At 36.7% G+C, this 26,228-nt stretch overlaps 1 protein-coding gene across 3 annotated transcripts in view; it reads left to right on the forward strand.

Moving 5' to 3' along the window:
• Positions 1-25,309, forward strand: part of LOC121853151 (SHC SH2 domain-binding protein 1 homolog B-like) — a 35,482-nt gene extending 10,173 nt beyond the window's left edge. For all 3 annotated transcript variants that reach the window (XM_042347102.1, XM_042347100.1, XM_042347101.1), the window contains 10 exons: positions 223-336; positions 1,900-1,994; positions 3,471-3,560; positions 7,082-7,303; positions 8,087-8,249; positions 13,231-13,375; positions 13,828-13,995; positions 16,975-17,147; positions 17,469-17,587; positions 21,686-25,309. In XM_042347102.1, coding sequence (XP_042203036.1) covers positions 223-336; positions 1,900-1,994; positions 3,471-3,560; positions 7,082-7,303; positions 8,087-8,249; positions 13,231-13,375; positions 13,828-13,995; positions 16,975-17,147; positions 17,469-17,587; positions 21,686-21,872 — 1,476 coding nt within the window. In that variant the 3' untranslated portion in view covers positions 21,873-25,309. The remainder of the gene's footprint in view (positions 1-222; positions 337-1,899; positions 1,995-3,470; positions 3,561-7,081; positions 7,304-8,086; positions 8,250-13,230; positions 13,376-13,827; positions 13,996-16,974; positions 17,148-17,468; positions 17,588-21,685) is intronic.
• Positions 25,310-26,228: the final 919 nt, after the last annotated feature.

A 26,228-nucleotide genomic window follows, 5' to 3' on the forward strand; every position in this document is an offset into this window, starting at 1 on the left:
AACGAAAGGAAGATTAGCAAACAATAAATGGACACGATATATATGAGTTGATGATTTTTACAATGGTTGTAATGGGACTGTTCTTGTAGCGATTAGTACAAGGTTTTATGTGTGTGTGTTTGTTTTCCAAACCATGTGTTTATGTATGCCTGGATAATTATCTCTAGATACACTGCACTACAATGAAAAATTCCTTTTGAGTCGCTTTGTTTTTTTTTTCAGGTAGTTAATGTGAGTCGTGAAGAACTGTTAGCTGATGTAGAAATCGTAAAGCCAGTCAAGAATGATCTTCCTGAGGATGATGTCAAGCTATTACAGCAACAAAAAAATGAACAGGTAAGAAGGTTGTCTCCTACCTAATTAATAAATCTGTATTAAAAAGAAAGACTTTAACATTGACAGGATGTTAAAATTTATCATTTAGATATCGTATATACTCGTGTGTAGTTCGAGTTTTTAAGACCAAATTTTTAGGCAAAAAATTGGGGGTCGACCTCTACATGTGTAATAGTTTTGTTAGGTTGAACCCGTGCATGATGGGAAGGGTGAGGAGCAACTTTTAGCTTCAGACATGAAAAATATTTACCATTTACTGCCAGTAAACAATGGAAACGTAAAATATGTACCAATTAGTAATGAAAAGTTGTGCAGTTCCTTCAGTAAATGAAGCTCACCAACTTACAATAGGCTAAATTACCTTACAACGTGCTTTCAGTAGTCTATGTTGAAGTTCTTAGCACAGGCTAACTTATCATATCATATACGGTATCCAGTTCTCATTGATCTACAAAAAATACCGGTAATAAAAACCTTTTCGATATTTCACACTTAAAATAATACCCGGTAATCTACTTCAACCTCCTATTGTTTACAGCGAAGCATCACGCACCACCAGCTGTATCAGCTAGACGGTACACGTGTTTCTCGAATCGTTTTCAGTTAAAAAACTGTTACATCACATGTATATTTTACCTTAACTGTGCCTGAATGAATATATTCTCGGAAATAAATAGCAGTTTTGCTGAAACGTGATAAATTTTAATGTAAAATAGGATAAAATACATGACTAAAACAAAAGATTTTACCTAACCTTCCGATGTTCAAGAGAAGTTACTCGTTTTTTTAATAGTTTTTGGTTAAAATATTGTTATATTACAATGGAATTCTATTCATACTGTGCTTGATATAATGCATTCACGGAAATGTAATATTTTTGCTGAAATGACGTACGTATTACAGTGGAAATTGGGATAAAATCGTGACGAAAACAATGACTTTCGCTTTCCTTCGTTCAAAAGATGTTTATCGTAATCGCTTTTCGAATGGTTTAGTTAAAAAACTGTTGTATTACAATAATATTCCCTCCTAATTGACTTGAATAAATACTTGAATGGAAATATACAATATTTTTGTTGAAGCTACCTGCGTTTCAGTGTAAAGTGTCATAATAATAAATGGTAAACAATTTGCCTTTGGCACTTGGTGTTTCAGGCACGGCGAGCCTCAGTTTATAGGACGTTGAGTGATTTTACTGAAGGTTTTGTTGTTCCATTACCCTCAAAAATGTGGGTCGACCTATAAATGAGGAATATCATAAATTAATGATTTCTTGGTAAAAAAATCAGGGTCGACCTATAAACGAGGGGGGTATAGAGAATAATTTTAGATGGGGAAAATTTAATGAGAAAACCCAGAAGGCAGAGATTGGGATGGATGGATAGATAGATGATTTAAATTAAAGGCTGGGTCCATGGAGTGATACAAATTTTAGGGGGATTGTTAAAGATAGCCTGAAAACATTTGGAGTGATGGACCATGGTAGCCAGTGCTCATACTTAAAGATGGCACTTTATTTAATTGACCGAATTTCCATTTCACACACACACTTTTATTCTTTAGGTTACTGTGCCGCTGATGGAACTGTATCCACTTGCTGAACAAGAAAATGATGTTCTGGATATTACGACCACTGCTGAGATTCTGGACCAGATTAGGTAATGATTACTCAGATCTTCTTCAGTGATAATTCTCTGATGACCATGTGCAAGATGCCTCAGGTGGTGGGATTTACGAGGGAATACAGTATACTGTATGTAAAAAAGAAATTAGGAGAGATTTTAAAGACCATGTATCGTGTAAGCTTTGACATTGGGGTGATTAAACAAGTCACTAGCTTACTTTCCCAACAAAAGAAATAAAGATAGAGAGTACTGTACAGGGTATTTTTATGTTAGATTTTGGGGATGGAGAGACGTGAGAAATAGTAATGGTATAGTATGTGTTGGAAATAGAATAAAGGTTTATTAAATCTTATGGATGAAGAGAGTAATGTCATGAAAACACAGGTGAGGGGTGAAGAAAAAGTCCAGAGTATTTTCTGTTTCCTGGGACAACAAAATGTATGATCATTGTTCGGTAATTGATGATGGAAAATATCCATTTTTTAGGATTTTGAGTGTCCCTGTGTTATGAGGTATGATGGTGAGCTGTAGGCTTTGTGGCTTTTATGGGTCCCAAGACACTGGCATATAGGGAGGCTGTGTGTGTACAGTATATAGTTTTTACAGGCAATGAGTATATTATATTAGGTATGTGATATATACTCATATAATTTTATGATTATATCGTTTTCTGTGAGTTATCATGCACAGTCAACTATTAAAGTCCATTTGCTTTTCCCCTTGAGCCATGAACCCCGAGATTCAGACTCGTGAATCCTAAGCATTTATGGACAGACTAATACAGGGGGCCCCCCAAATTCACGGGGGTTAGGTTCTCAAAATGGCCGCCTTATCGCCAAATCCGCGACTAACGTTTGCGGACCAGGGGGGCTACATTTTTACTTGTGTACAGAGAAATGTTTATTCCTTTTATGTGTTTGGCCTTAGGACAATTATTTATTTTACCTGTAGAATTGTATTTGTGTGTGTGTGTGTGTATAGTCACACACACACACACACACAAAAAACACATACAATTAAATAATAATTGGAAAATCCTTTCACAGATAATCAGAAACTAATTTATAAAAAATTTGACATTCTACCCTCAAGTTCATGCTCTATTAATAAAGTAATAGTGCACGGACTTGAGGGTAGACTCACATTTTTAATAAATTTGCTTCTGATTATTTGTGAGAGGATTTTCCAATTATTATTTATTTGTATGTGTGTGTGTGTGTCTACACACACACACACACATATTTATAATACAGGTAAAGGAAATTACAGTCTCTAGAATGAATGGCTCCCTGTCCCAGCCGCAAAAATGCTGGCAACTTAAAAACTACCCACAGGCATTCTTGGGTACATCCAGGGTGTCATCCGCGAATAACCGAGAACCGAGAACTTGGAGGGCATACTGTATATCAGTCTACTGCTTCGGGTTCATGAGTCTGAATTTTGAGGTTCATGGTTCAGGAGGAGAGGTGAACGGACTTTAGTTGTTGACTGTATTTGTGTATATTTCAGGTTTTTTTACGAGCACATTTGGCAGGCCTGGGATCTAGAAGAAGAAAACTGCTGCTATGACCACTACCTTATCACTACTCGTCTGAAATTGTATGTTTATGGGAATTATAAACTGATCTATAATGTCACCGATAGTGTATACAGTAATTCATGTTGTCTTATTATTACTGTACAGTAATATTCCTGATAGCCAGAACAATTGGTGCAAAACATTTTGGGTATTGACACAAATTTTCTTATCCGTGGAAAAATATGCAAATTTACAGAATTTTTCCAGGCATTTGTGAATATTTCCAAGTCTAAATTATGCATCTGGCATGGAGCACCATTGCTACAGAGGCTTAACTGCAGTTGGACAGACACAGAGCTGTAGTGTTTACTTATGCAAACACTACTATATACACATACAGTACAGTATGTTGTAAAACGTAGTATACCGTACTACTGGATACACTATACATTACTGTACTACACTATGATCACCTACAGATACTGTCGTCTTGAGTTTGTGATGCAGAAGGTGTTGCTATCTGTCACACTCCTCTTCCTCCATGAAGGAAGGACTGTATACTATACATATACTGTCCACTCTGCTGTGTACAGTACAGTATACATAACTGTATTAACTTTTTCTGCCTTAACAGTATTCTTGGCTAATTGTATTCTGTTACAATAATGTAAAGTACTGCACAACACATGTGAAAACAACAGCAAGTGAGTGAACAAGTTTGTACAGTTGAAGTCCAAAAATCCGGACTGCTTGGGGATTGGGTCGGTCCGGATTTTCTGGATTCTCAGGCAGTACTTTTAAAATTCAAATTTAAGGAGGAATAAAGAAGAGATGAACAGGTACATTTTGATAGTTTATTCATTAGCAAATATTGCATGCTTCATTTATCAAAACGAGCAATTTTAATGAAAAAGCTGTGAATTTAGAATTTTATTCTTTGCCTTTTTTATATCATAAATTGTAGACTTTCCAATGTCGTATGTTTCCATTAGAACAGTATTACTCACACCACGTTCTAGTTTCTTAATTATTTCAAGTTTGTCACTCAATTTCAACGTGTTCTTCTTTCTCTTCACACAACGAAGTTTATCTACTTTAGGAGCCATTTTTATGGGCTTGTACAGTACTCTGTAAATGGAAAGAGTAGGACTCAAAGTATTGTTTTATTACAATGGTATTCTATTCATACTGTGCTTGATATAATGCATTCAATGAAATGTATTATTTTTGCTGAAATGACGTACGTATTACAGTGGAAAGTGGGATAAAATCGTGACGAAAACAATGACTTTCGCTTTCTTTCGTTCAAAAGATGTTACCGTAATCGCTTTTCGAATGGTTTAGTTAAAAACTGGTTTATTACAATAATATTCCCTCCTAATTGACTTGAATAAATACTTGAATGGAAATATACAATATTTTTGTTGAAACTACCCGCGTTTCAGTGTAGTGTCGTAATAATAAATGGTAAACAATTTGCCTTCGGCACTCGTGTTTCAGGCACGGCGAGCCTCAGTTTATAGGACGTAGAGCGTTTTTACTGAAAGTTTTGTTGTTCCATTACCCTCAAAAACGTGGGTCGAATTATGAATGAGGAATATCATAAATTAACTATTTCTTGGGTAAAAAAATCAGGGTCGACCTATAAACGAGGGGGGTATAGACGAGTATATACGGTATGTTGTCACAGTTTGAATGCTCGTTTTAAAGTGGCAACCACGTGGTCGCTTGTTGTTGCTGTGCAGCTGTGGCGCTCATGCATGCGCACATGCACACAAAAGCCCGCTAAATAAAAAAAAAAGCTTTCGAAAAGTCCGGATTCTCGGGTGGTCCGGATTTCTGGCATCCTGATTTTTGGACTTTTACTGTACAATGGCAGCAGACAGTGAACTAGGCACATCATTATACTAGAGTTTCAGGTGATAGACTGTAAAAAGCATCAGCTAATCATATGCATCATCTGCAGTCACATGACAGTACAGTATTAGCCAATCGCAGTGCATGATCACTCTAAGCCTACCCACTCGTGTGCTCAGCACACATCGACTCATGATGCAATAACTCTGAAATTCATTTGAAGGCTGGAACAGAGTGATTTTACTTGGAATACTAAATTTTATTTCTCGGGTACGTATTAGAAAGTTCCGGGGAGCGAAGATTCTGGCTATCGGGGATATTAATGTATCTGGAAGCTCAATGTTAATAAAATTGCATGTGTTAACATGTACAGTACAGTATATGCATAAAGAAATTCTGCAATGCCAATGCAGTTTCTTCAACCTGTCTCTGCTTATGTAGACCCAACACAGGTGTTTTTATCTCACAATATCTATCATAATTTTCCTTGTATCCAGTTAGTGACGTACATGTTCATTTCAGTATTCTTAATCATCACTCTCATTTTCCAGAATGTGTGAGGCATTTACTTTTCTCGACCATATTATATATGTATAGTACAGTAAGGTCTTAAAGTATGCGAGTGTTGCATTCCTGGAATCCCTGCATAAGTGCGTATTTGGCTCCCCCTGTATGTATACATATAACCCCTTTTTTATACTAGGGTAACTGGCGCACAACTTCAGAGTTCGATATACCACTCCTTGACAAGTCCACTACAGGGGGGAGGGTGTATCTTGACTTTTTCTTCAAAAGTTCTCACAATATGTGCTTTTTTTGTTCAATACAGAATGCGACGCCTATCTTTATACCTAGGTACAGTATGTTAATGCCTAGCAATAACTCGCCAGGACAACATACAGGCAATTAAAACATCTAATAATTACTTAATACGTAATATTAGGAGGACACGTTGCTACCTGGCATTTAATTGCAATTCTCAAAACCTCCTCTCGCACCCTCCATCACATGCATTGCTACCGTCATCTCTTGCCCTAGAGCGAGCAGTAAACAAATGTTCACTCTCGAGGGGTGGAGATGGGTGTGATGTCGACGTCGCATTCTGGACTATACAGGTTTAACCTCTCTAGTCCGGCATTCTGTGGTCCGGAAACTCCCGTGGTTCGGAATGATTTCATTTTGTCCAATAGATAGATAGGCAGCTTTTTTTTTTTTTTTTTTTATTACTTTTCTGCATTATTATTATTATTATTATTATTATTATTATTATTATTATTATTATTACTATTACTATTATTATTATTATTATTATTATTATTATTATTACAGGAGTATTAAATTTTTGTCCCTCAGGCCCCAATGTGGGTCAGTGACCTATGCCCGGGTGGGCTAATCCCCATAAAAAAAAAAACCGCCCCGGGAAATTAAGGTTTGTTTACATCCGGCAGTTCGGCTGCACTCTCTCTCTCTGGTTGTCTATACAGAGTACAACATTTAACCCTTCAATATATATGATCAGTAAATAAGTGTTGCTTTCATATTCTTATGTAGAGTAATGACGATATGTTTTCACATGTGCGCACTTACATATGAGCAGTCTCACTTTTTTTCTTTACCATTAATGGTTAGCTACTTTATCAAACAGCTTCATTAGATACTTTATATTGTACCACTGCAATCATTAGCATTTGTTTTAGAGATTTTTAAACAACATTTCATTGCAGTGTTTCTCATTTTTTACCAGGTACCAGGATATAGAGATGGGTCACATTCCTTCAGCTGCTGGCACAGAGATTAGAAATCTTGTCAAGCAAGCCAGCATTGTAGAGAATGAGATTAAGATGATAGAGTCTTTCAATGAAGGGGAAGAGGTTGACCAGGTTGATGTTACCCGTCTCATCCAGCTACACAAGCAGATGGAGCAACTTAAAGCTCGATATGAAATACTTCAGGATCCAGTTTTTAGGTTAGAAACTACCAGAAAGTCTTTTGAAGATAAATGATAGAAACGATGTAATGAGAATTGGGTAACGAGACGACTCTCAAAGCCCCCCAAAAAATCCCTCATCCCTAGAATTTTCCGGGTAACAGAAAAATGTTCTCGGAAGTTCCAGAAATTGCTCATTACAACCTCTCTCAAACCCGGAAAAATGTCCCCTATCCTCGGAATTTTTCGGGTATCTGAGAAATTTTCTTGGAATTTCCAAAAATGCACCAGATTTTTATTTCTCAAATTCGGAGGGAAAAAAAATGCCCTGTCCCCAGAATTTTTCGGCTATCGGGAATATTTTCCGGAAAATGTGCCCCTCGGAAAATTTCAATTTCGGTTATCGGAGAGCTCCAGGTTTGAGGGATTCCGGCTAACGGAGATAGTACTCTATTGTATATAATTTATCAATCTGTATGCAAGATGATGTCTTCTACTATCTGTGAGGGTGAACCTTACAGTTTCATGTCAGTACTTAATACATTCTTATCTACTCTTCAAAATAACAACTTTAATCAGCCTTAGAGAATTTAAAATAGAATTTGTCAGAGGTGTTGATTAGCATTGTTAACACCAGATGGGTACATTTTTCTTGCTGATATAAAAGAAAAATAATGGTTCTTACTGCTTTAAATCTTTCTTGCAATCCATAAAGCCTTCACTTAACCTCCTCCATGTCTGCATTTCCATTGGTTTACTATATGACCGCCTCATGTGTCTGCTGATATAGATGACCTTTGTTGTGCAATATTTCTTTGTCAGAGAACTGTCAAACTACGAGCAACAAATAGAGCGGTGCAGGATGGTGAGCCTGAAGGCAGGGGCCAGAATTGCTAAGTTGAAGGTGGTGGTTGACTCCCTACCCATTGGAGAGTTGGCACTGCACATGGCTAAATTGCCTGACCTCATTAAATGTCTCCCACAGGTGAAGGATTTATTACTTTGTTTATGCCAACTTTTTTTTTCATTGATTAATATCAAGATTATAAATGAATAGAGATAAAACTGGTTTTTCTAATTTTTTGGTATATTTAACATAAAGGATGCCATCAAGTGGCTTTGGTGATGGTGTTATTGGTGGATGATGATAAAATGTGTAGAGTGACAAGGATAAACCAAATGTAATTTTCTAGCTGACTGGCTGAGAAGTGTGATTGTGAATCCTATACATACAGGGAACTTAAAGGGGTCTGAAGCATAGATCAGGTTATGATAGTTATGTAAAGAATGTTTGAGAAATAAATAAGGGAGAGAGTATGCATTAATGAAATGCATTTTGGGTTTATATTTAGCCTGATGACTACAGAGGCAATATTTATGGCTAGTCAATTACATGAGAAATATCGAGAGAAAAAGAGCAAGCTTTACTTTGTATTTTGTAGACTTAAAGAAGGCCTTTGACATGGTACCATTTATGGGAGTGCAGTGAGCAATGAGAGAGTTGTAGGTCGAGGAGTGCCGAGTTTGAGAACTGATGTGAGAGTAAGTGGTCTAGAATATGAGGTGAAAGTAGGGGTCCATCAAGGGTTTGTCTGAAGACCCATTTTATGTGTTTATCGTGATGTTAGGGATCTGTTGTCTGCAATTTGACATCTGTATAATACTGTAGACAAGTTGTCGGTCAGAATTTGTTCATAAGATGGCAGGTCAATGGGTAAAGAAAATGCTTAAATTCACTATAGTAATGATATTTTTAAATAAATTGGGCCAAAAGGTATAAAAAAAAAATTAGGGTAAAATTCGCTAAAAAGTCACATGACTGAGAAAAGCTATGTGATTGGTTGTGACGTCACAGGTTGATTCGAGCCGCCCAGCAGGAGCCTGGAGGCAGCCAACTGTGGTGTATGTGTTGTTACCAGTAGGAATACAGGACTTGTGGCCAAATACAATGTTGATATACACAGGCATACCTGTTCAAGTAGCATCGTGTGTATTTACTTCTGGGTGCCAAAAGGATGCAAAAGACCGATAACTCCAACATGGAAGTTTTCATCACTGTTCTCTATTTCATGTCTGGAAAATGTAATTTTTGTCACTGATGTCTATATTTAATTTTGAGGAAGGACTAGGGACGACCATGGCCAGGGGATGGGCTTAAGATGTAATTTAACATGCTTCAAAGCTGCATGGTGGAGTTCTTGATAATACTCTACAATCGTACAGACATTGAGGTAAATTTCTTTCATCTGCCTTGATAACCCTGGAAGTAGTTGTCCAACCTTCTCAGCTGATCGGCTCTGTAAATAAATATTATTAGATAATTAATTGTGCTTTACTGTGCAACACAGTAATGCTATATTGAATATACGTACAGGTATAAATATTATGAAGCACATTAACTCATTCAATGGTTTTGGTCATCTGGGGAACCTTAAGATTCTAACAATGGGATTAAGTACTTTAAACAATAAGACACATTATCTCTTCGGGATTTCTGTCGCAAAACATTTTTCGATCGCATAAGAAAATACAGGTCATATGTTAGGTTAGGGTATGATGAGTTATATTATAAGTTATAAGGTTAACTAAACATACAACGGTAAGGGGGAGGGGGGGTAGTAACTCAAAACTAGTGATTTCCGATAGAAATGAAGGTATAAATCGTTCATAACACATAGCAAACCATCAGAAAAAACATAGTCTGCATGTGTAAGTACAGTACAGGGATGACCAAAACTTAAAATTTACCCAATACAGTGGTCCCTCGATTAACAAACGGTTCAATTTACGAAATTTTGGTTTACGAATTAGCTCCCATAAGGATTTTCAGTTCCATTAATAAACAAAACTTTGATTAACGAAAGCCTTAGGAGAAACATGCTTTGTTGTGCACATCAACCAATCAGCTGATCAGCTAGTCAGCCAATATAGTAATTGGTTCTATGTTTACATTCGTTTTCAGTGGAGTAAACATCAAGAAAGTTGTGCTCTTGAATATTTTTGCATTTTTTATATTAAAATTATTGGTCACTCTGAAATTTAGTTACATATTGATAATGTGTACAGTACAGGGAACAGTTTTTGTTGCCTTTCAGCTGATCGAATCACCCACCAACGCTTCTCAGTTTAACTTTGTTTACAGTGGAGTAAACATCGAGTTTGTTGGTCTCTTGAATATTTTTGCATTTTTACATTAAAATTATTGGTCATTCTGAAATTTAGTTAACATATTGATAACATACAGTGCAGAAATTATTATGAAACATGAAGAAGGCATTAGAACCAATGCACTCTGTAAAGAATATGGCATGTCATCATCGACTGCCTCTACAATCAGCTGTTTGATATGTAAACAAAGCTGCCGGGAATACGACATACCGTACACACCTCAAAGTAAGTTGAAATACAGTATTCTATTGTTTTTTATTAATTATTGTACAGTATACTGTACAGTACAGTACTGTATTTAGTTTAAATTTAATGTTTTGTTAATTCTATTTCTGGTATACAGTACTTTGTATGTATACTTTCTGTGAGGTGGAACCAATTACTCAATATCCTATTGAAATAATAGTTTCAGTTAACGAAATTTTTGGTTAACAGCCATCTCTGTGGAACCAATTGTGTTAATTAATCGAGGGACCACTGTATAGCCTTTCTCGAATACTTATGGTAGTTAAAGTAACATTTTACCCATTAATTAATATAATTGATGAAATCTCCCAATGCATTCTCAAAACAAAGTCCAGACAATGTCATTACTTCTAAATTGACTCATATCTCATCTAGTACTTATATACTCTGTAAATGCACTGGAAAAAAAAAAGAGAGTCTACCGGATAAGAACACATGGCAGCTGAGCTGGTGTGAACATGGGAGCTTTTTATGTCCATAAGCTGCTCTTCATGGCACATTTCTTCACTTACGAAATGTCCATGACTTAGACCATAAATAACACCCTTAAAACTTAGCTGAACGTGGCATTTAGGGTCTGAAGAGGCCATCCTTTGTACTAACCACTGGCTGCAGCGGTGAGTTTGTTGGAGAACGTCGTCTGCTGGGAAACTGGTTATGTCATTGCCAGTGGTGGGCACAGCTAAGCGAAAAGTTAGCTTCACTAACCGCTAATCCACTAACTAAAAATTTTACTTTGCTACCGCTAAACAGCTAAAAAAATTAGCGGAAGCTAACGCTAACCACTAACTTTTATTATGTGAATTTAGCTTCGTTTTGGGGGGGGGGGGGCTCTAAAACCCTTAAAAACAGACTGAGAGAGCTGAAATTTTCATATGTTGTCTTGTAGCTTAGACATAGAGCTTTCAAAAAAGATATAGCATGCCAAGATCAGATGATGATCAAGGTGTACACAAATAATTAAATGAAGAAATGAAATTAAACTTTATTTTACATTCAAGTTTCAACATACACTTTATAATCTTTATTTACTGTACGAAAAGACACAAAGTATTAAACAAATCCAAAAACTATAGTCCTGTATAGCATAGGTAGCAAATAGCATCATGCCAAGATCAGATGATGATCAACTTATTGAGGTGTACACTGTACACAATTTCACAAATAATTAATTTGCATTCTCATACAACCTATCGGCCTTATTCATTATTCATGTAAATATGCAATACCAACCACATACACATTATACCAGTGCATTTTTATATAACTTATTGTTGGTCTTAGTCATTATACCAGTGCATTTTAATATAACTTATTGTTGGTCTTAGTCATGTAAATAAACAGAAAACTCTAAACTTTAATGAAAAGTAAGTTTTTAGAAAATTTTGTTTGGCGCACACCTTGGATGACATCCTGGTTATGAACTAATGCAGTACTTAGCATAACCAAATATATTGACACAAAAAAATCCTAATTAAATTAACAAATACAGGTAAATGAGAAATGAAATTATACATCAGTTTACATTTATATTCTATGATTCTTTCAACATACACTGACAGTCCTTATATACTGTAAAAAAAAATAGTATTAAACTTTAATAATCAAAAACTTCCATTCACTCCAGCTGCAGTGGCTGGGCCTTCTCCATCGCCTCGACGTGATGCTGGTTGCCCTTCATAAACGTCAGCCTCTCAAAGTTGCCATCTGACAGGGTGGCTCTCTTGGCCCTCAAGATATCTTTGCACGTACTAACACGCAGTTAGCCAAGCGTGCCTGATTGGCTGTTGGAGACACGCGTCGCGGCGTCACACGCTTACAACAGACAGGAACAAACATGTATAAATTTTGTTAGCAGAACTAAATTTAGCGGAAGCTAATTGGTCCGCTAATGGTTTCCACAGTTAGCGAAAACTCTAATCCGCTAACAAAAAAGTTAGCTTCGCTAATTAGCGGAACTGTGCCCACCACTGGTCATTGCAAATGGCGGCCCTGTTTCTAGAGAAATAAACTTATCTCTACTATTATAGCGGGACTTTAAACTTTTATTACAAATTATATATACTGTATCACTCTACGAACGTGGCAGAGTGTATTTCTTGTGTGTAACTACTTAAGTTCAACCAGAATAACACAAACACCAAAAGTTACTCTTTTGGTGGGTGCATGAGATGCACTGGTGTAAATGGTAGATTGCAAGCTATTGCTGACTTGAATGTATGGTACTGCATGTGCAGGTAATCATACATGTAGCCTTAGCAAAACTTGAAAAACTCAACATCAGGAATATATTCATGGACTGTGATGATAAGTTTTACTACCTGGGTGCCACGATCAGTGCTGGAGGTGGTGCTAAACTAGCTCATTTGCAAGAATCAGGAGTAGCTGGAAGAAGTTTAGGAGGCTTTTGCCTTTACTAATGGTGAGAAGACCTTCTATTCATGCAAAAGGAAAGGTACATAGAACAGGTGTGTGATGCATGAATATCTGTCTTAAAGAGGAAAAGTGTTCTTACACAGTGAGAACTTTTATTTGATAACCCATTGTTTCAGTTTCATGATGATGAACCTTGTGAGACATATCCGAGCCTCCAGCTGGCCCTGGACATGACTAAGAAGGAAGATGTTGTAGTGGTGTTACCAGGAATACATTTACTCAGCCACTTGAGACAAATTAGTGAAGGTGGCATGTTAATAGGTAAGCTTTTTTTAAGGGTTCTATGTCCTTATATCCCATTTTTAGCACCTTGTGTATTATAGCACTGTGTCTAGGTATTAAAACCCAAACAAACCCCACAGATTTTTATGAACTGGACTAGAGGTGGTCATGCCAGGGGAAGGAGGCCAATGGCCTGTGTAGGATAAATGGGAATAAACAACTTGTTAACCTGTTATGAAGATATATTGGGAGAATAAGACAAGAAAAATTAAAAAAAAAATGGATGGTAGGAGGGACAGAAAAAAGCTGGTAAGGAGATGAAACGATCTTCTGAGAACTAAAGTGAGGGAGACAAACATCGAGGAAGCAATAGAGCATGTGAGTGATGGGAGAGCATAGCTAAGAATTATTTTTGGCGTTGTCGCAATGATGGGATATGTTATTTTGCATGGACATTGTTATTGATAATAAAGAACAATTAATATTTATAGGTCTTGGAGATGGAGTAGTGATTCAAGGGATGGAGGAAGCCGGAGACATCCTAATGGACACCTCAGGGACATTTTCCTTGCAGAATATAACTGTAAGACCTGCCAGTAATCAAGTGGCAGTTCTTCACCATGAGGGCATCCTAACACTAAACAATGTCACTTTTGAAGGTAATGCCTTATGTGTTACATTTTGTGTGTGTGTGTGTGTCTGTCTTCATGGCTTTAATGTGTAGTGATATTCCATTAGCCAGAACAGTTGGTGCAGAGCACTTCTGTGGATGAGATATTTCTGGGTAACAAGACGACTCTCTCAAACCCGGAAAATATCCCTCATCCCCAGAAATTTTCTGGATACTGGGAAAAGTTTCTCGGAATTTTCCGGAATTTGCACATTATTTCCTCCTTGAAATTTGCTTCCAAACCCGGAAAAAAATTGAGAGTTTCTGGAATTTTCACACAATTTTCCAGAATGACACATTATTTCATCTTCAGAATTTGCTCCCAGACCCAGAAAAAGTGGAGCGAGTTTCCAGAAATCTCAGGAGATGTGCCTGATTTTCAACCTTGGAAAATTATTCATAAACCCGGAATTGAGAAAAAATCCGGAAAAATTTGGAGCAAATTTAGAGTTCTGAGTAATGGAGATATCACTTATCCAGTATTGTATGTTTCACAGTAGCACATATGAATGTATTTTAATTATCGTATCAGTTGTTAGTCTAGTATATACCTCCCTGGATTGTTTAATACTCATGCAAGATAAATGGACCTTCAATCAATTTTGAATGAGTGGTTTCATTTTGGTATTTAAAAAAATTTATACAGTACTATATAACTTTTAATTTTCCAAGACATCAATACCCCCTGTACAGAAAACTTTGATTTAGTTTTCAAATATTTTATATACAGTATAGGATGTCACTGTATCCAAGGATTGGAGAACAAATTCACTATAGTTCTGTAGTATCAAGAGGATGGAACAGCCAGTCTTTTTATTCATAGAGGTGGGTTAGAAATGCAATAGGTTTGCTTGTGTTCTCTCTTTTGGGGAGGGGGGAGGGTGGGTGGCTACATTTTGTAATTACAGTCATGCGCCGGTTAACATCCTAGATACGTTCTTGGAAACGTGATGTTAACCGAAATGGACGTTGTCCGATCATCACATAAACTTTTTATTTATACTTACGTGTATGTGGAATACTATATACGTACATATACACTTTTACTCTTAAATCACTACTGTAATGTGATACATGTGATTAATTTTTATCTCTTGTGCAATATACATGACGTTTATATTAAAATTATTCACTGTTTTACAAGGATTCCAGCAACGCCAGCAGATGGGGGAGAGAGTGGGTGGGAGCGAGCGAGGGGGCGTGGGGGGAGGGGAGGTAGAACGTTTGACAGTTGGCACAGGCCCAGGTCTAACGCCTGGATATTTATCAGTTCTTAGGTGACTAAGCTTTTCTCTTATAAAAAGCCAGTGAAATGACCTGGGTGAATATAATTAACATAGCTGGGATTCTTGTAACATACTGATTAATTTGAATATAAACATGCTATAATTTGCACTAGACAAAACAATTTTAGTACCGTAATCAAATTAGTACATGTGCACTCCAGCTTTGCACTAAGAAATTTATGTAAATCTACCCAAAAATACAGTTGAAAAACTTTTTTATAAAATGTACTACAGTACTGTATGCTAATGTACAACAATTTTTATCTCTTGAGCAAAATATATGACATTTATATTCAAATTATTGGCTGTCTTGCAAGGATTCCAGCAATGCAAATTATAATCTCCTAACTTTAATCTCCTAACTTTAGTCTGAGATATTATATAAGATAAAAACTGTAAGCCTGAAAGCCTGGCTGGGGGGGGGGACTGACGGCTCCGCCACCCAGTGAGGGGGTGGGGGGGTTGAGGTGATAAGTTTGAGGCGAAGGTCTCTGTGTGTTTATTTAACAGTCCTACTAAGCTTCTCTCATTTTAAAATGCCAGTGATATGACCTAGGAAAATATAATTAACATAGCTGGGATTCTTGTAAGATATGATTTATTTGAATATAAACATGTTGTAATTCGCACTAGACATAACAATTTTGGTACCATAATCAAATTAGTACATGTGCAGTCCAGCTTTGCACTAATTTATTTTATGTTTCTTTTAGTATGGTGTGTGAATGTAAATGGGTGAAAATAAATGAAGAAATTTATGTAAATCTACCCAAAAATACAGTTGAAAAACTTTTTATAAAATGTACTACAGTATTGTACACTAATGTACTACATTTTTTATATCTTGAGCAAAATATATGACGTTTATATTCAAATTTATCTCTGTCTTGCAAGAATTTCAGCAATGCAAATTATATTATCCTAAATTTAGTCTGAGATATTATATAATTGAATTTCAATTTCAATTGTTTATTCCTTGATAGAGGAAGCGGGATCCTAGTGCTGTCACTAGGTACCCCTGTACAATGACACCAGAAGCATCTGGCAAGTGTGACAAGTATATACAGTATAAATATTATAAAGGGGCTTACTAAAGCCTAAGGAAGGAAGGATATTCCTTTAACACATAATCAATATTAATTACAAAATATCTGGCCAGTATGGGAAGGATCATTGTGTCTCCGTCAGGGGGTCGTGGAGTGGTGGTCCAGCAGGCGTCACGGAAGCGTTGTGTGTGGGGACATCTTAGGAGGTAATGAATAAGGGTGCGGCTGTCGGGTCTTCTGCATAATGCACAAGAGCGTTGCTCAGGGGATGCGGGCATACCAATCTCCCAAGCAAAGTCATACCCAATGATGATACGGGCAGCAATCACGTCCCCTTTCCGCGACCCTTTCCCGTAGACGTACAAGAGGTCAGGAAGTTTACGGAGGACATCGTACCAGGTGGGCGGGTAGTCCAGGGGGATGGCTGCTTCCCGAGCTTCTCTCTGTTTGCGACGAATTTGGGTCCTAATCTGTAAGAGTGTTCGAGGAACAACGTAGTCAGGTGTGGCCTTGTTGCAGCCAGTCTTGGCAAGGCCATCTGCGCCGGTTAACGTCCAACATTCAGACTCTCTCTCTCTCTCTCTCTTTTCTCTTTTTCTTGTGTGTGCATGTAAGTATCAATGTCTCCATCAACAGGTGGTAGTGGTAGTTTTGTTGGACTTGGAAAGACGAATACCCAGGTTGATGGTGTAATCGCCCGAGGCTGTAGTGGCATAGGGATGGACTTCAGAGAAGGTGCCACAGCTGTTATATCTGGTGCTTCTGTTTATGACTGTGGTATAGGTATTCAACTGAAGGAGGAGGCAAAGGTGAACATGACTTTTTTAAGAAAATTATCTGTTGACACTTTTTGTCATTGGTGTCTTCTAAACTTAAATCATCCATTTGTCTTCTTAATATGAAGGTTGACCACATGCATGTTATTAATTATTGGTTTTAGGTCCATGCTGTAGAATTTCTCTGTATATACAGTACATATTGTACATGTGAACCTATTATGGGTGTCATATTAATTTACATCAGTTGACATATATATTGATTTCAGGTGTCATAAAAGTATTGTTATGTTATATGACCAGTAATTCTGGTATTTTATGAATCTATAAATGTGTCATAATCATGTGTTTCAGGTGTCACTATCAACAAGTACCATTACGAATAACAAGAAACATGGAGTCCTGTTTGTGTGGCCTGTCAGTTCTGATATCTCCAAGTTTAATGACATCCCCAAGGAGGCACTTCTAGAGTGGTAAGTGTTAGAGAAGGCGTCTTCACTTGACCATTAGTCTGTTAAAAAGACAAAACATTAGTTTTTCCTTCATTTCATGTTGTATTATTTTCACTAACTCTTATTGTGTTTATTTTCATAGAATTTTTTCAATATTTTATATACAATATTGTACCTAATTTTATCTAAATTGTTTCACTTAAAATGTTAACAACCATATCACCTGGGTATCTTACTTTTTTATTTTTCTTAAGTTTCATTTTATCTTCCCAGTGTGTATAACTTACACAAATGTGGAAAATGGCTGTAAAACAGTGATGATGATGATTAGTCTAGACTTAGGGATATAGCAGTCATTATGCTTTCTATATGTAATAAACCATAATTATATTTTCTATTTAATTTTATGAAGCTTGGTGCATATAATGTACCCGGGTGCATAAAATGTACCCGATATAATGAATGGCTGATGTGCAGGTTCACATGTCATACCACTCTGATGGTTCCCAGGTCAAGGTAAAGTAAAAAAAAAGCAAACAAACAAACAATTGTGGGAGAGGTAACAGGAATCCTGGTGATCTTGGGTTATTCCTGGCTTTACACATGTGGTGTAACGGGCCGTTTCTTTCTCTATAATTTACCATCCAGATATTCTTTAATGTTAGTATTCTTATTTATTCATATACTTACATGTTCTTTGTAGCATTCTTTTCACTGTGTATCCTGTTTTATATAGTTATCCATCTTCAATTCTTTATATATATATATATATATATATATATATACTTATTCTTATATATTCTTGTTTATATTCTTATATGTCTTTTATCTCTATATACCTTATATTCTTATATATTCTTATATAAGTAACTCTTAAGCTTCTCTGCTTATATTTTCCAAGTCATTGTTCTTCCTTGTCATTTTCTTTCATATACATGTACCATCAATTGTTATGGGATCACTACTCAACCTGTTATTCATCACCAATCATATATTATCACCAATCATATACAACAACAATAATTCTTAGGCCCATTTAACTGTAAGGAGTGCCCCAGGGTAACGCTGGTCTCTCTACAACAAATGAAGATCGCTGTTAGGGGTTGGTTGTAGACCGACACATGCCAAGGGAACTGGTGCCTGATTTGCAGGAAACGGACTTCCCAGTTTAATCCTGTCGAATTAACGGCATCGTTCAACCGGGTTACCGACCCACGGTAGCCGATGAGTATTCAGCTCAACACACTGGAGATACGATGAGGGAGAGTCACGAATGCGTGAATATTTAACTTCAACTATACGAACATACGTCTGGCAACGGTCTAGGCGACACTTACGTTATATTAATCCTTTCGCTGGGTAAATGACAATTTCACTGTTAGAACATGAACACTGATAATCACAAAATTGACTAAGTTAAACTGAATTAATATGGCGGCGTGGAACACTGGTTAACATACCTGGAAAAACGATGAGGGAGAGTCACGAATGCGTGATTCCCTCGTGTAGGGGTATATACGTGCTCCCGCGGGGCAACTCGGGCCCCCACATTCATACCAGAAAGGTTGATCTCACTTACAACAGACCTTCCCTACCATTTTGGATTGCTGTATACTTAATTATGAACTTCAGTGTTCCTCATCAGGGTAATTTCCTATGTCTATTCATATAATCTAATCCGAGATTGAGCTAGCCAGGAAAAAGTGGAAATACACACATTGATAACATTAGTTCTCCCAACATCAGCGAATTTCTAGACAAGGACCCTCTATGGGTATAGGCTGAGATCTTGGAGATAAGAAGTTTGACATGTTCTTTCAGGAGATTAATGGCTTTCTTGAATAGACAACTGACACTAACTAAACTACAAACATCAGATTCTCTGATGTTTGGGCATCAAAATGATCTAATTTCAGTAGTACTCAGAAATGCCTGGCTCTAACCAGGGACAATATCCTTGGATGCTATTCGTACTGGCAGACTCGACACTCACTTACTTAACAAGTGTTACGAACAATAAAGACAGTTAAAGCTTTCAACATCACTCACAAAGGATCTTGTATGCTTTAACTGTAATCAGATATATCTAAGTTGACTCAAAACAATGGTGTTCTCTCTCACCTTCAGATTTACTTTTTAGAGAGGTTGGTTTCAGGAAGCCAGAGAAAATGGGATAACGGCGGACTGAGGCGTTTTGAAGCGATGAGAAAACGGACTCCTCAGATGGAGGAGTCAAACGAAAGCATAGCTACATGTTTTGTGGGCTATTGAGCGTAATATGAATCGTCTGATTTTGGCGTTAACTGACGTGTATGACTGTGGTCATTACAGTGGTACTTCTTATGGTAGGTGGGTAATCTTTGATTACTTCAGGGAGTAGTAATCCTGCCTTGCCAGTTAAGAAGTTGCTTGGAAATCCTACATATAATGCCCATATTAAAGTGGGTTGGCAATCGGTAGGTCATCCAGCTGTAAAATTTTTCAAATTTGCCGGATGGCAACAGGTAATCACAGCTAGCCCACACATTGCAAGATGGCTGTATTACAATGGTGATTATGAAAAAGGAACTGTTGCTTAAATCTATACAATCCTCACAGGAGGGAGAGTCTATGCCATCTTAACATTTTGATGTGCACTAAGAGCCGGGTTAACAGCTGGGAAATGTTTTCAAGCAGGGTAGGAGAGGCATCCACCAGGGAGCAGGTGGGAAGAGGGGGGGAGGGGGGGTATTTTGATATGACAGATGAGAATATAAGCATCATCGGATAAAAGTATTTTGTTTACTCAGAGCAAATATGTGTGCAAAATTATTTATATGAAGGAATATGTCAATGTCTTTAGCTGTTATAAAATTCATACTTACCGGGCCAGAAATATAATTTACATTGCTGGAATTCTTACAATTTGATGATCATTTTGAATATAAACATCATAGATTTTGCATTAGACATACAAATTTTAGATCTACTTTAAGTATTTTGTTTACTGTGAGTAAATATGTTATCTTTTGTGCAAAATATATGACATTTATATTCAAAATATTCCTGGTCTTACAAGGAATCCAGCAATGTCAATTATATTATCCTGACTTTAGTTTGAGGTATTATTTATTACTATACCTTAAAATCTAGTGGTTTTCCCCCAAACATTTCTCAGAGAGGGAAGAGCCAGCGAGTGTGAGAAGAGGGGGAGAGAGTCGAGTCCATTATTTGAATGGACATTAACTTGGCAACTGTATTTCTCTATTTCTCATAAGTATTAATTGTGTGCATGTACCATCATAAATTTAAGATGTTATTTTTACTAGAACATAAGTATTGTGTCGGAAAAAGTGGAGTTTGGGGGTCAACCGGTCTCTATTTCATTTAATCCCATATGTTATGTTGTTCACTTTATGCGTTTCTCGCTTTACGCGGGCCTCCATGGGTTCAATTGACCGCGTAAAGTGAGGGTTCACTGTATATGTATGTACTGATGAAAGAGATAACCAGTAATAACTTTGATAGCCAGAATCCCTCTTTACCGAAATTCTCCGATAGCCGGAATTGAAATTTTCTCGGAAAATTGTTCCCAAAGCTGGAATTTTTGGAAAATTCCAGCTTTGGGAACGTTTTTCCAGGGGGCACATTTCCTGGAAAATTCTGAGAAATTCTCCCAGTACCCAAAAAATTCTGGGACTGGGGGATTTTTATTCTGGGTTTAAGAGGTGAGAATCAGGCATTTCCCAGAAATTCTCGGGATGAGGGATTTTCTTCCGACTTTGAGATATGAAATAATGCATCATTCTGGAAAATTCCAAGAAAATTCCGGGAATGTGGGATTTCTTCCGGCTTTAAGAGAGTCATCTCGTCACCAGGAAATCTCTCATTCCCAGACGTGTTCTGCACCAATTGTTCTGTCTAACAGATATCACTTACATTACTAACTTTCTATCATAAGTCCATAGGCTGACTACATGCTTTGCTAGGAAATAAAGATTTTATAATCACTCCTTCCTTTTCCTCCATTCAGATTCAGGATATTTATTCTGATACCTGTATATAAGTAAAATGACAAGTACAGGTGTTAAATTTATAAGTGGTATTCTGTACTGTTCTTAACTTTTCTCTTCTGATCAGTCTGCTACAAGAGTACATGGGGAGCAGTGTGGAATATAATGCAGAGGATGTAGGTGTGGTAGTGGCCGAGAGCGTCTCCATGGATAATGATCCGCCCTCACCTTCCCTCTCAGATGAATCAAGACCTCGTAGTTCTACTGACTCCATGGACTCGGGCTGTGAATTTATTGAAAACATCGGAGGCTGATTAGTGTTTGTTTTATGCTCACAAACATGTTTAATATATACACTATAGTGTTTTTCCTCAAGACGATTTATAGTTAAAGTAAGTTGAAATAAAATGAATAGTATGTACTGTATATCTGAACAAATGAAATACTGTACATTTATTATTTACATGATATGGTTAATTTTCCTTTGTTGAAAACAATTATGTAATTATGAGTTTTTAATGCAGCCAGATAGAACATATAAAATAGTAATGATAATATTAATACAGTATGATAATAATAGCATTTGTAAAAAAAAAGTATATATTGCTTAAGCTCTTGTACAGTGATGCATGAATAGTTTGTTATTACATAGTGTGTGCACCTTTGTAAACCTGTATGTTGAGGCATGATTGCACTTTTGAGGCTCCAAAATTCTGAAATATTCATTACAGTACTACAGTATCTGTAATTCTCAACTTATATGAATCTCATTCATCTAAATATTCATTTTCCTTCTGTCCCATTTTAACTTCTTTGAACTTTCTTCTTTTCTATCCTCCATTGTGTGTTGAACTCCATGTAAAAGTACAAAAAGTGGCACACTTCCAAGGAAGCTTTATATTTCTTACTCGATAAATTTTAAAGTATAGTACTGTACTGTAATTAAACAGAGATACAGCCCAAGCTTCCAAACCTAAGGTTCACTGTTTCACACCCACAGCATGCCCATTTCACATATCTGTAAGTTATTACCTAATTTTACACTAGTAAATGAAGCAATCAAGTGCATTGCTGGCCACACTGCCTCTTCATGTACTGAAGGATACTGTGTATTATATCCATACTGCCTCAAACAAGCCATCAGGCTAATGGGACCAACTTTTGCTTATCACACTGATTAAGAAGTTGCAGTTTTCATGTTTTTGTTATCCACCCATTTGTAGAGTTTACACCATCTTTTAACGATTGTATTCATTCCTTACTCCTTTTGGTTTTATCTTTTTGTTTTGCCACCTCAATTTAAATTTTTTCTTTGCTTCATTTGCTCCTGTTCCCCACTTGAATACTGAGAGAGACTCCTCCCTTCCTATTTCTCTCACAGTCTCAATGTAGGTATTAGCAGTCTTACCTTACTACAAAGTTAATGTGGAGAATCCTCCTGTCAGTTATTTCCTTGTTTTTAAGTATAGTAATTGGCTTTTGAAGGTGCAGTGATGGGCACATGTTATGGATATGTACATTACTGTATATACAAGGCCAGATTGATTTTATCGTAAGTGCAGTAAAATACCAATTTTATAGAATAGTTCGGGACCAAGTCCATTTTTAAAAATAAATTTTTCTCGAGAATCAATACAAATGAAAGACTTGACTACATTTTGCAAGCTTACATAAGGTTTCACAATGTAATAGCTCCACTTTCTTGTTTGCTGTCAGAGTAAGTCCTCTTATGTTTTGCTGTAAATGATGCTGGGCAATCCATTGATCGTTTTTGGGGGAAGATAATGTTAACACTGAGGTGCAAAACATAGTAATCAAAACACAAGAGTGATGTGAGCTGGCCTGAGTCAACATGTGGGCTGATTCCCACACGGGGAAAGATGGCGGAGGATTTAATTCAACATATCTTCTCAGCAGAACCAAGTGTAGGTAGTGGAACACATCCATTCCCCAAATTTTCCATTTCTATTAAATTACATATACAGTATAAGTTCAGTACAGTACATAAAATTGGTATTTTACTCTTATTGCAGTATTCTGTCCTATGTGGTAGAAGGCAGTTGCCATACAGTATTTTCTCGATATAACAGAATCCGTTAAAGGAATTCCGATTTTAAGAAACGATTTTTTCCATTACTGATTTTCCAATTTAGCGAACTAAATTGAGTAGAATTTCGTTAATTCCACCAAAACGGCTGCAAACAGCACTGCTCGCTTGCTCAGTCTGTGTCCTGTGTGTGTGCTATCTGCCCATTCACTGCTTGTGACTGTTTCTTGCCCTATATGTGCTATGAAATCATGGCAAAAGTGAAGCAAAGGTCTCAGTAAGGAAATGGGTGTGTTTTTTAACGGACTCTACCCAATTTAACGAACTTCCGTTAAATTGGGAAATAATAAATGGAAAAGAATTCACAACTCATTTTAACGGAGAGGAGAGGCTCAAATTAGTTTACTTTAAGATTATTGAATGTTTTATTATATATATTATTGTAAAACAAGGGAAGGATGGTTTATGGTTTTAGATTTTGATTAGACAGCTGAATATTTGGTTGACCATGAATATTTTTTTGTCACGAAGAAAGATAATGAAAAAATAACATGTGACCATCTGCAGTATGTACAAACTCTTGTTATTTGCAGGAGTTAGATTCCAAGGAATGGCATGAATAGGCAAAACTGTGAAGCGCAACTTCTACTACCTTAGTGCACTATGTCAAACAACCGACCAGCTGCGGCAGCCTTCATCCCCACTCTTAACTCTCTTTGTCAGGGTTATATCTGGCTTCTGCCTTTTACATTTTACTCCACTAGCATCACTAGCACTGACACTAGGCAGTGTTTTAGGGGCCATTTCACACAGAAACCCTAAAGTTTTGAGAGTACAACACAAAATGCTGCATGGGGTGACTTGTTGTATTGTGGAAAAAGGCTCGCAGGCTAGCCGCCATAGCCACCATCTGCTTACTGCGAATCGTTGAAACGAATCGAAACCCGCAAATAGCAAGGGTCTACTGCTTTGTTTATTGTATTGGTTTTACATGTTGTCTTAGCTCACCAAAGCCCTTCACTCCATTCTGCTTGGCTGTGTCCTTCCCCACATGATGAATAATAAATAAATAATTAATGGGGGTTTCTGGGGTGAAGTGAGATGATTTTTACTTAGGATTAGGAACTAAGGTATTCTGTCTCCAGAACATTTGCAGAAACAGGAAAATTCTTCCCGATCAGTTTAATTGAATGATTATACAGGATCGTACTTGGCAGAGAAGGAAACTCCCATGTATGCCATTTTATTTTCAAAGAAAGGTAATGAAGTATTGAAACATATTGTAAATTAATTCCTTAGTGTCAGACATTGCTACTCATCTGCCAGTGTTTAGTCTGGAGATGTTCTGTATCCTGTATATTGTTTTTAAAGAATTATTTGTTTCATTCCAATGATTTGAAATGTAACTGAAAGGAGGATATAGACTAAATGCTTGTATATTTTGATCAAGTATTTACAAAATGTTTATTTTTTTGCATTGTTGGTTGTATTTGATTTGTATTTCAATATTGCTTCAATGTGTGTGATTAACATACAGTATACAGTAAATATTTTTTCTTGATGGCTGTGACTATATATGGTAATGAATTAGAAAGGCAAATTGTGATTGAATTAGTTACATATTGGTGAATGAAATTTATGGTAATGTAGTATATATTAGGTTCTTTTCAACACATTCAAGAAAATTATAATATAAACACATTTTTTAGCTTGTTTTAATAGTTATTCCATTGAAGGGTGATGTCTCCATTAGATAATTCATACCTGGCATCAGAATACCTACCATGCAAAAGTAAGTCTGCCCTACAATTTTGCTTCAAAACACAAACAGCATGTACAGTAGCTAAAACAGTATCTGTGAATACTCTGTGTGAAACAATATGAGACCAAGGATGATAGATTGTTCTGCCCACACGTTGGTAGCCCTGTATTCACATGGGTACCGTATATTGATTTGTAGCGACATTTTCCGCCATACTCCTAGTAAGTATATTTGTAATGCCGTCAAATAATTTTTTTCAAGCACTCGGTTACTGATTTAGTTTTGCATAACCATTATACAACAAACATTGTGTAGTGTAAATATATTATTTTTGTGTAGTGTAAATACAGTCATGCGCCGGTTAACGTCCTAGATACATTCTTGGAAACGTGACGTTAACCGAAATGGACGTTGTCCGATCATCACATAAACTTTTTATTTATACTTACGTGTATGTGGAATACTATATACGTACATATACACTTTTACTCTTAAATCACTACTGTAATGTGATACAGGTGATTCATTTTTATCTCTAGTGCAAAATACATGAGTTTATATTAAAATTATTCGCTGTTTTACAAGGATTCCAGCAACGCCAGCAGATGGGGGAGAGAGTGGGTGGGAGCGAGCTAGGGGGCGTGGGGGGAAGGGAGGTAGTACGTTTGACAGTTGGTAGTGAAATGACCTGGGTGAATATAATTAACATAGCTGGGATTCTTGTAACATACTGATAAATTTGAATATAAACATGCTATAATTTGCACAAGACAAAACAATTTTAGTGGTGTAATCAAATTAGTACATGTGCACTCCAGCTTTGCGCAAAGGTCATTTATTTCTATTACGTTTCTTTTAGTA

The sequence above is a fragment of the Homarus americanus genome, unplaced genomic scaffold, assembly GCF_018991925.1.
Source record: "Homarus americanus isolate GMGI-L3 unplaced genomic scaffold, GMGI_Hamer_2.0 scaffold32871, whole genome shotgun sequence".
Lineage (NCBI taxonomy): Eukaryota > Metazoa > Arthropoda > Malacostraca > Decapoda > Nephropidae > Homarus > Homarus americanus.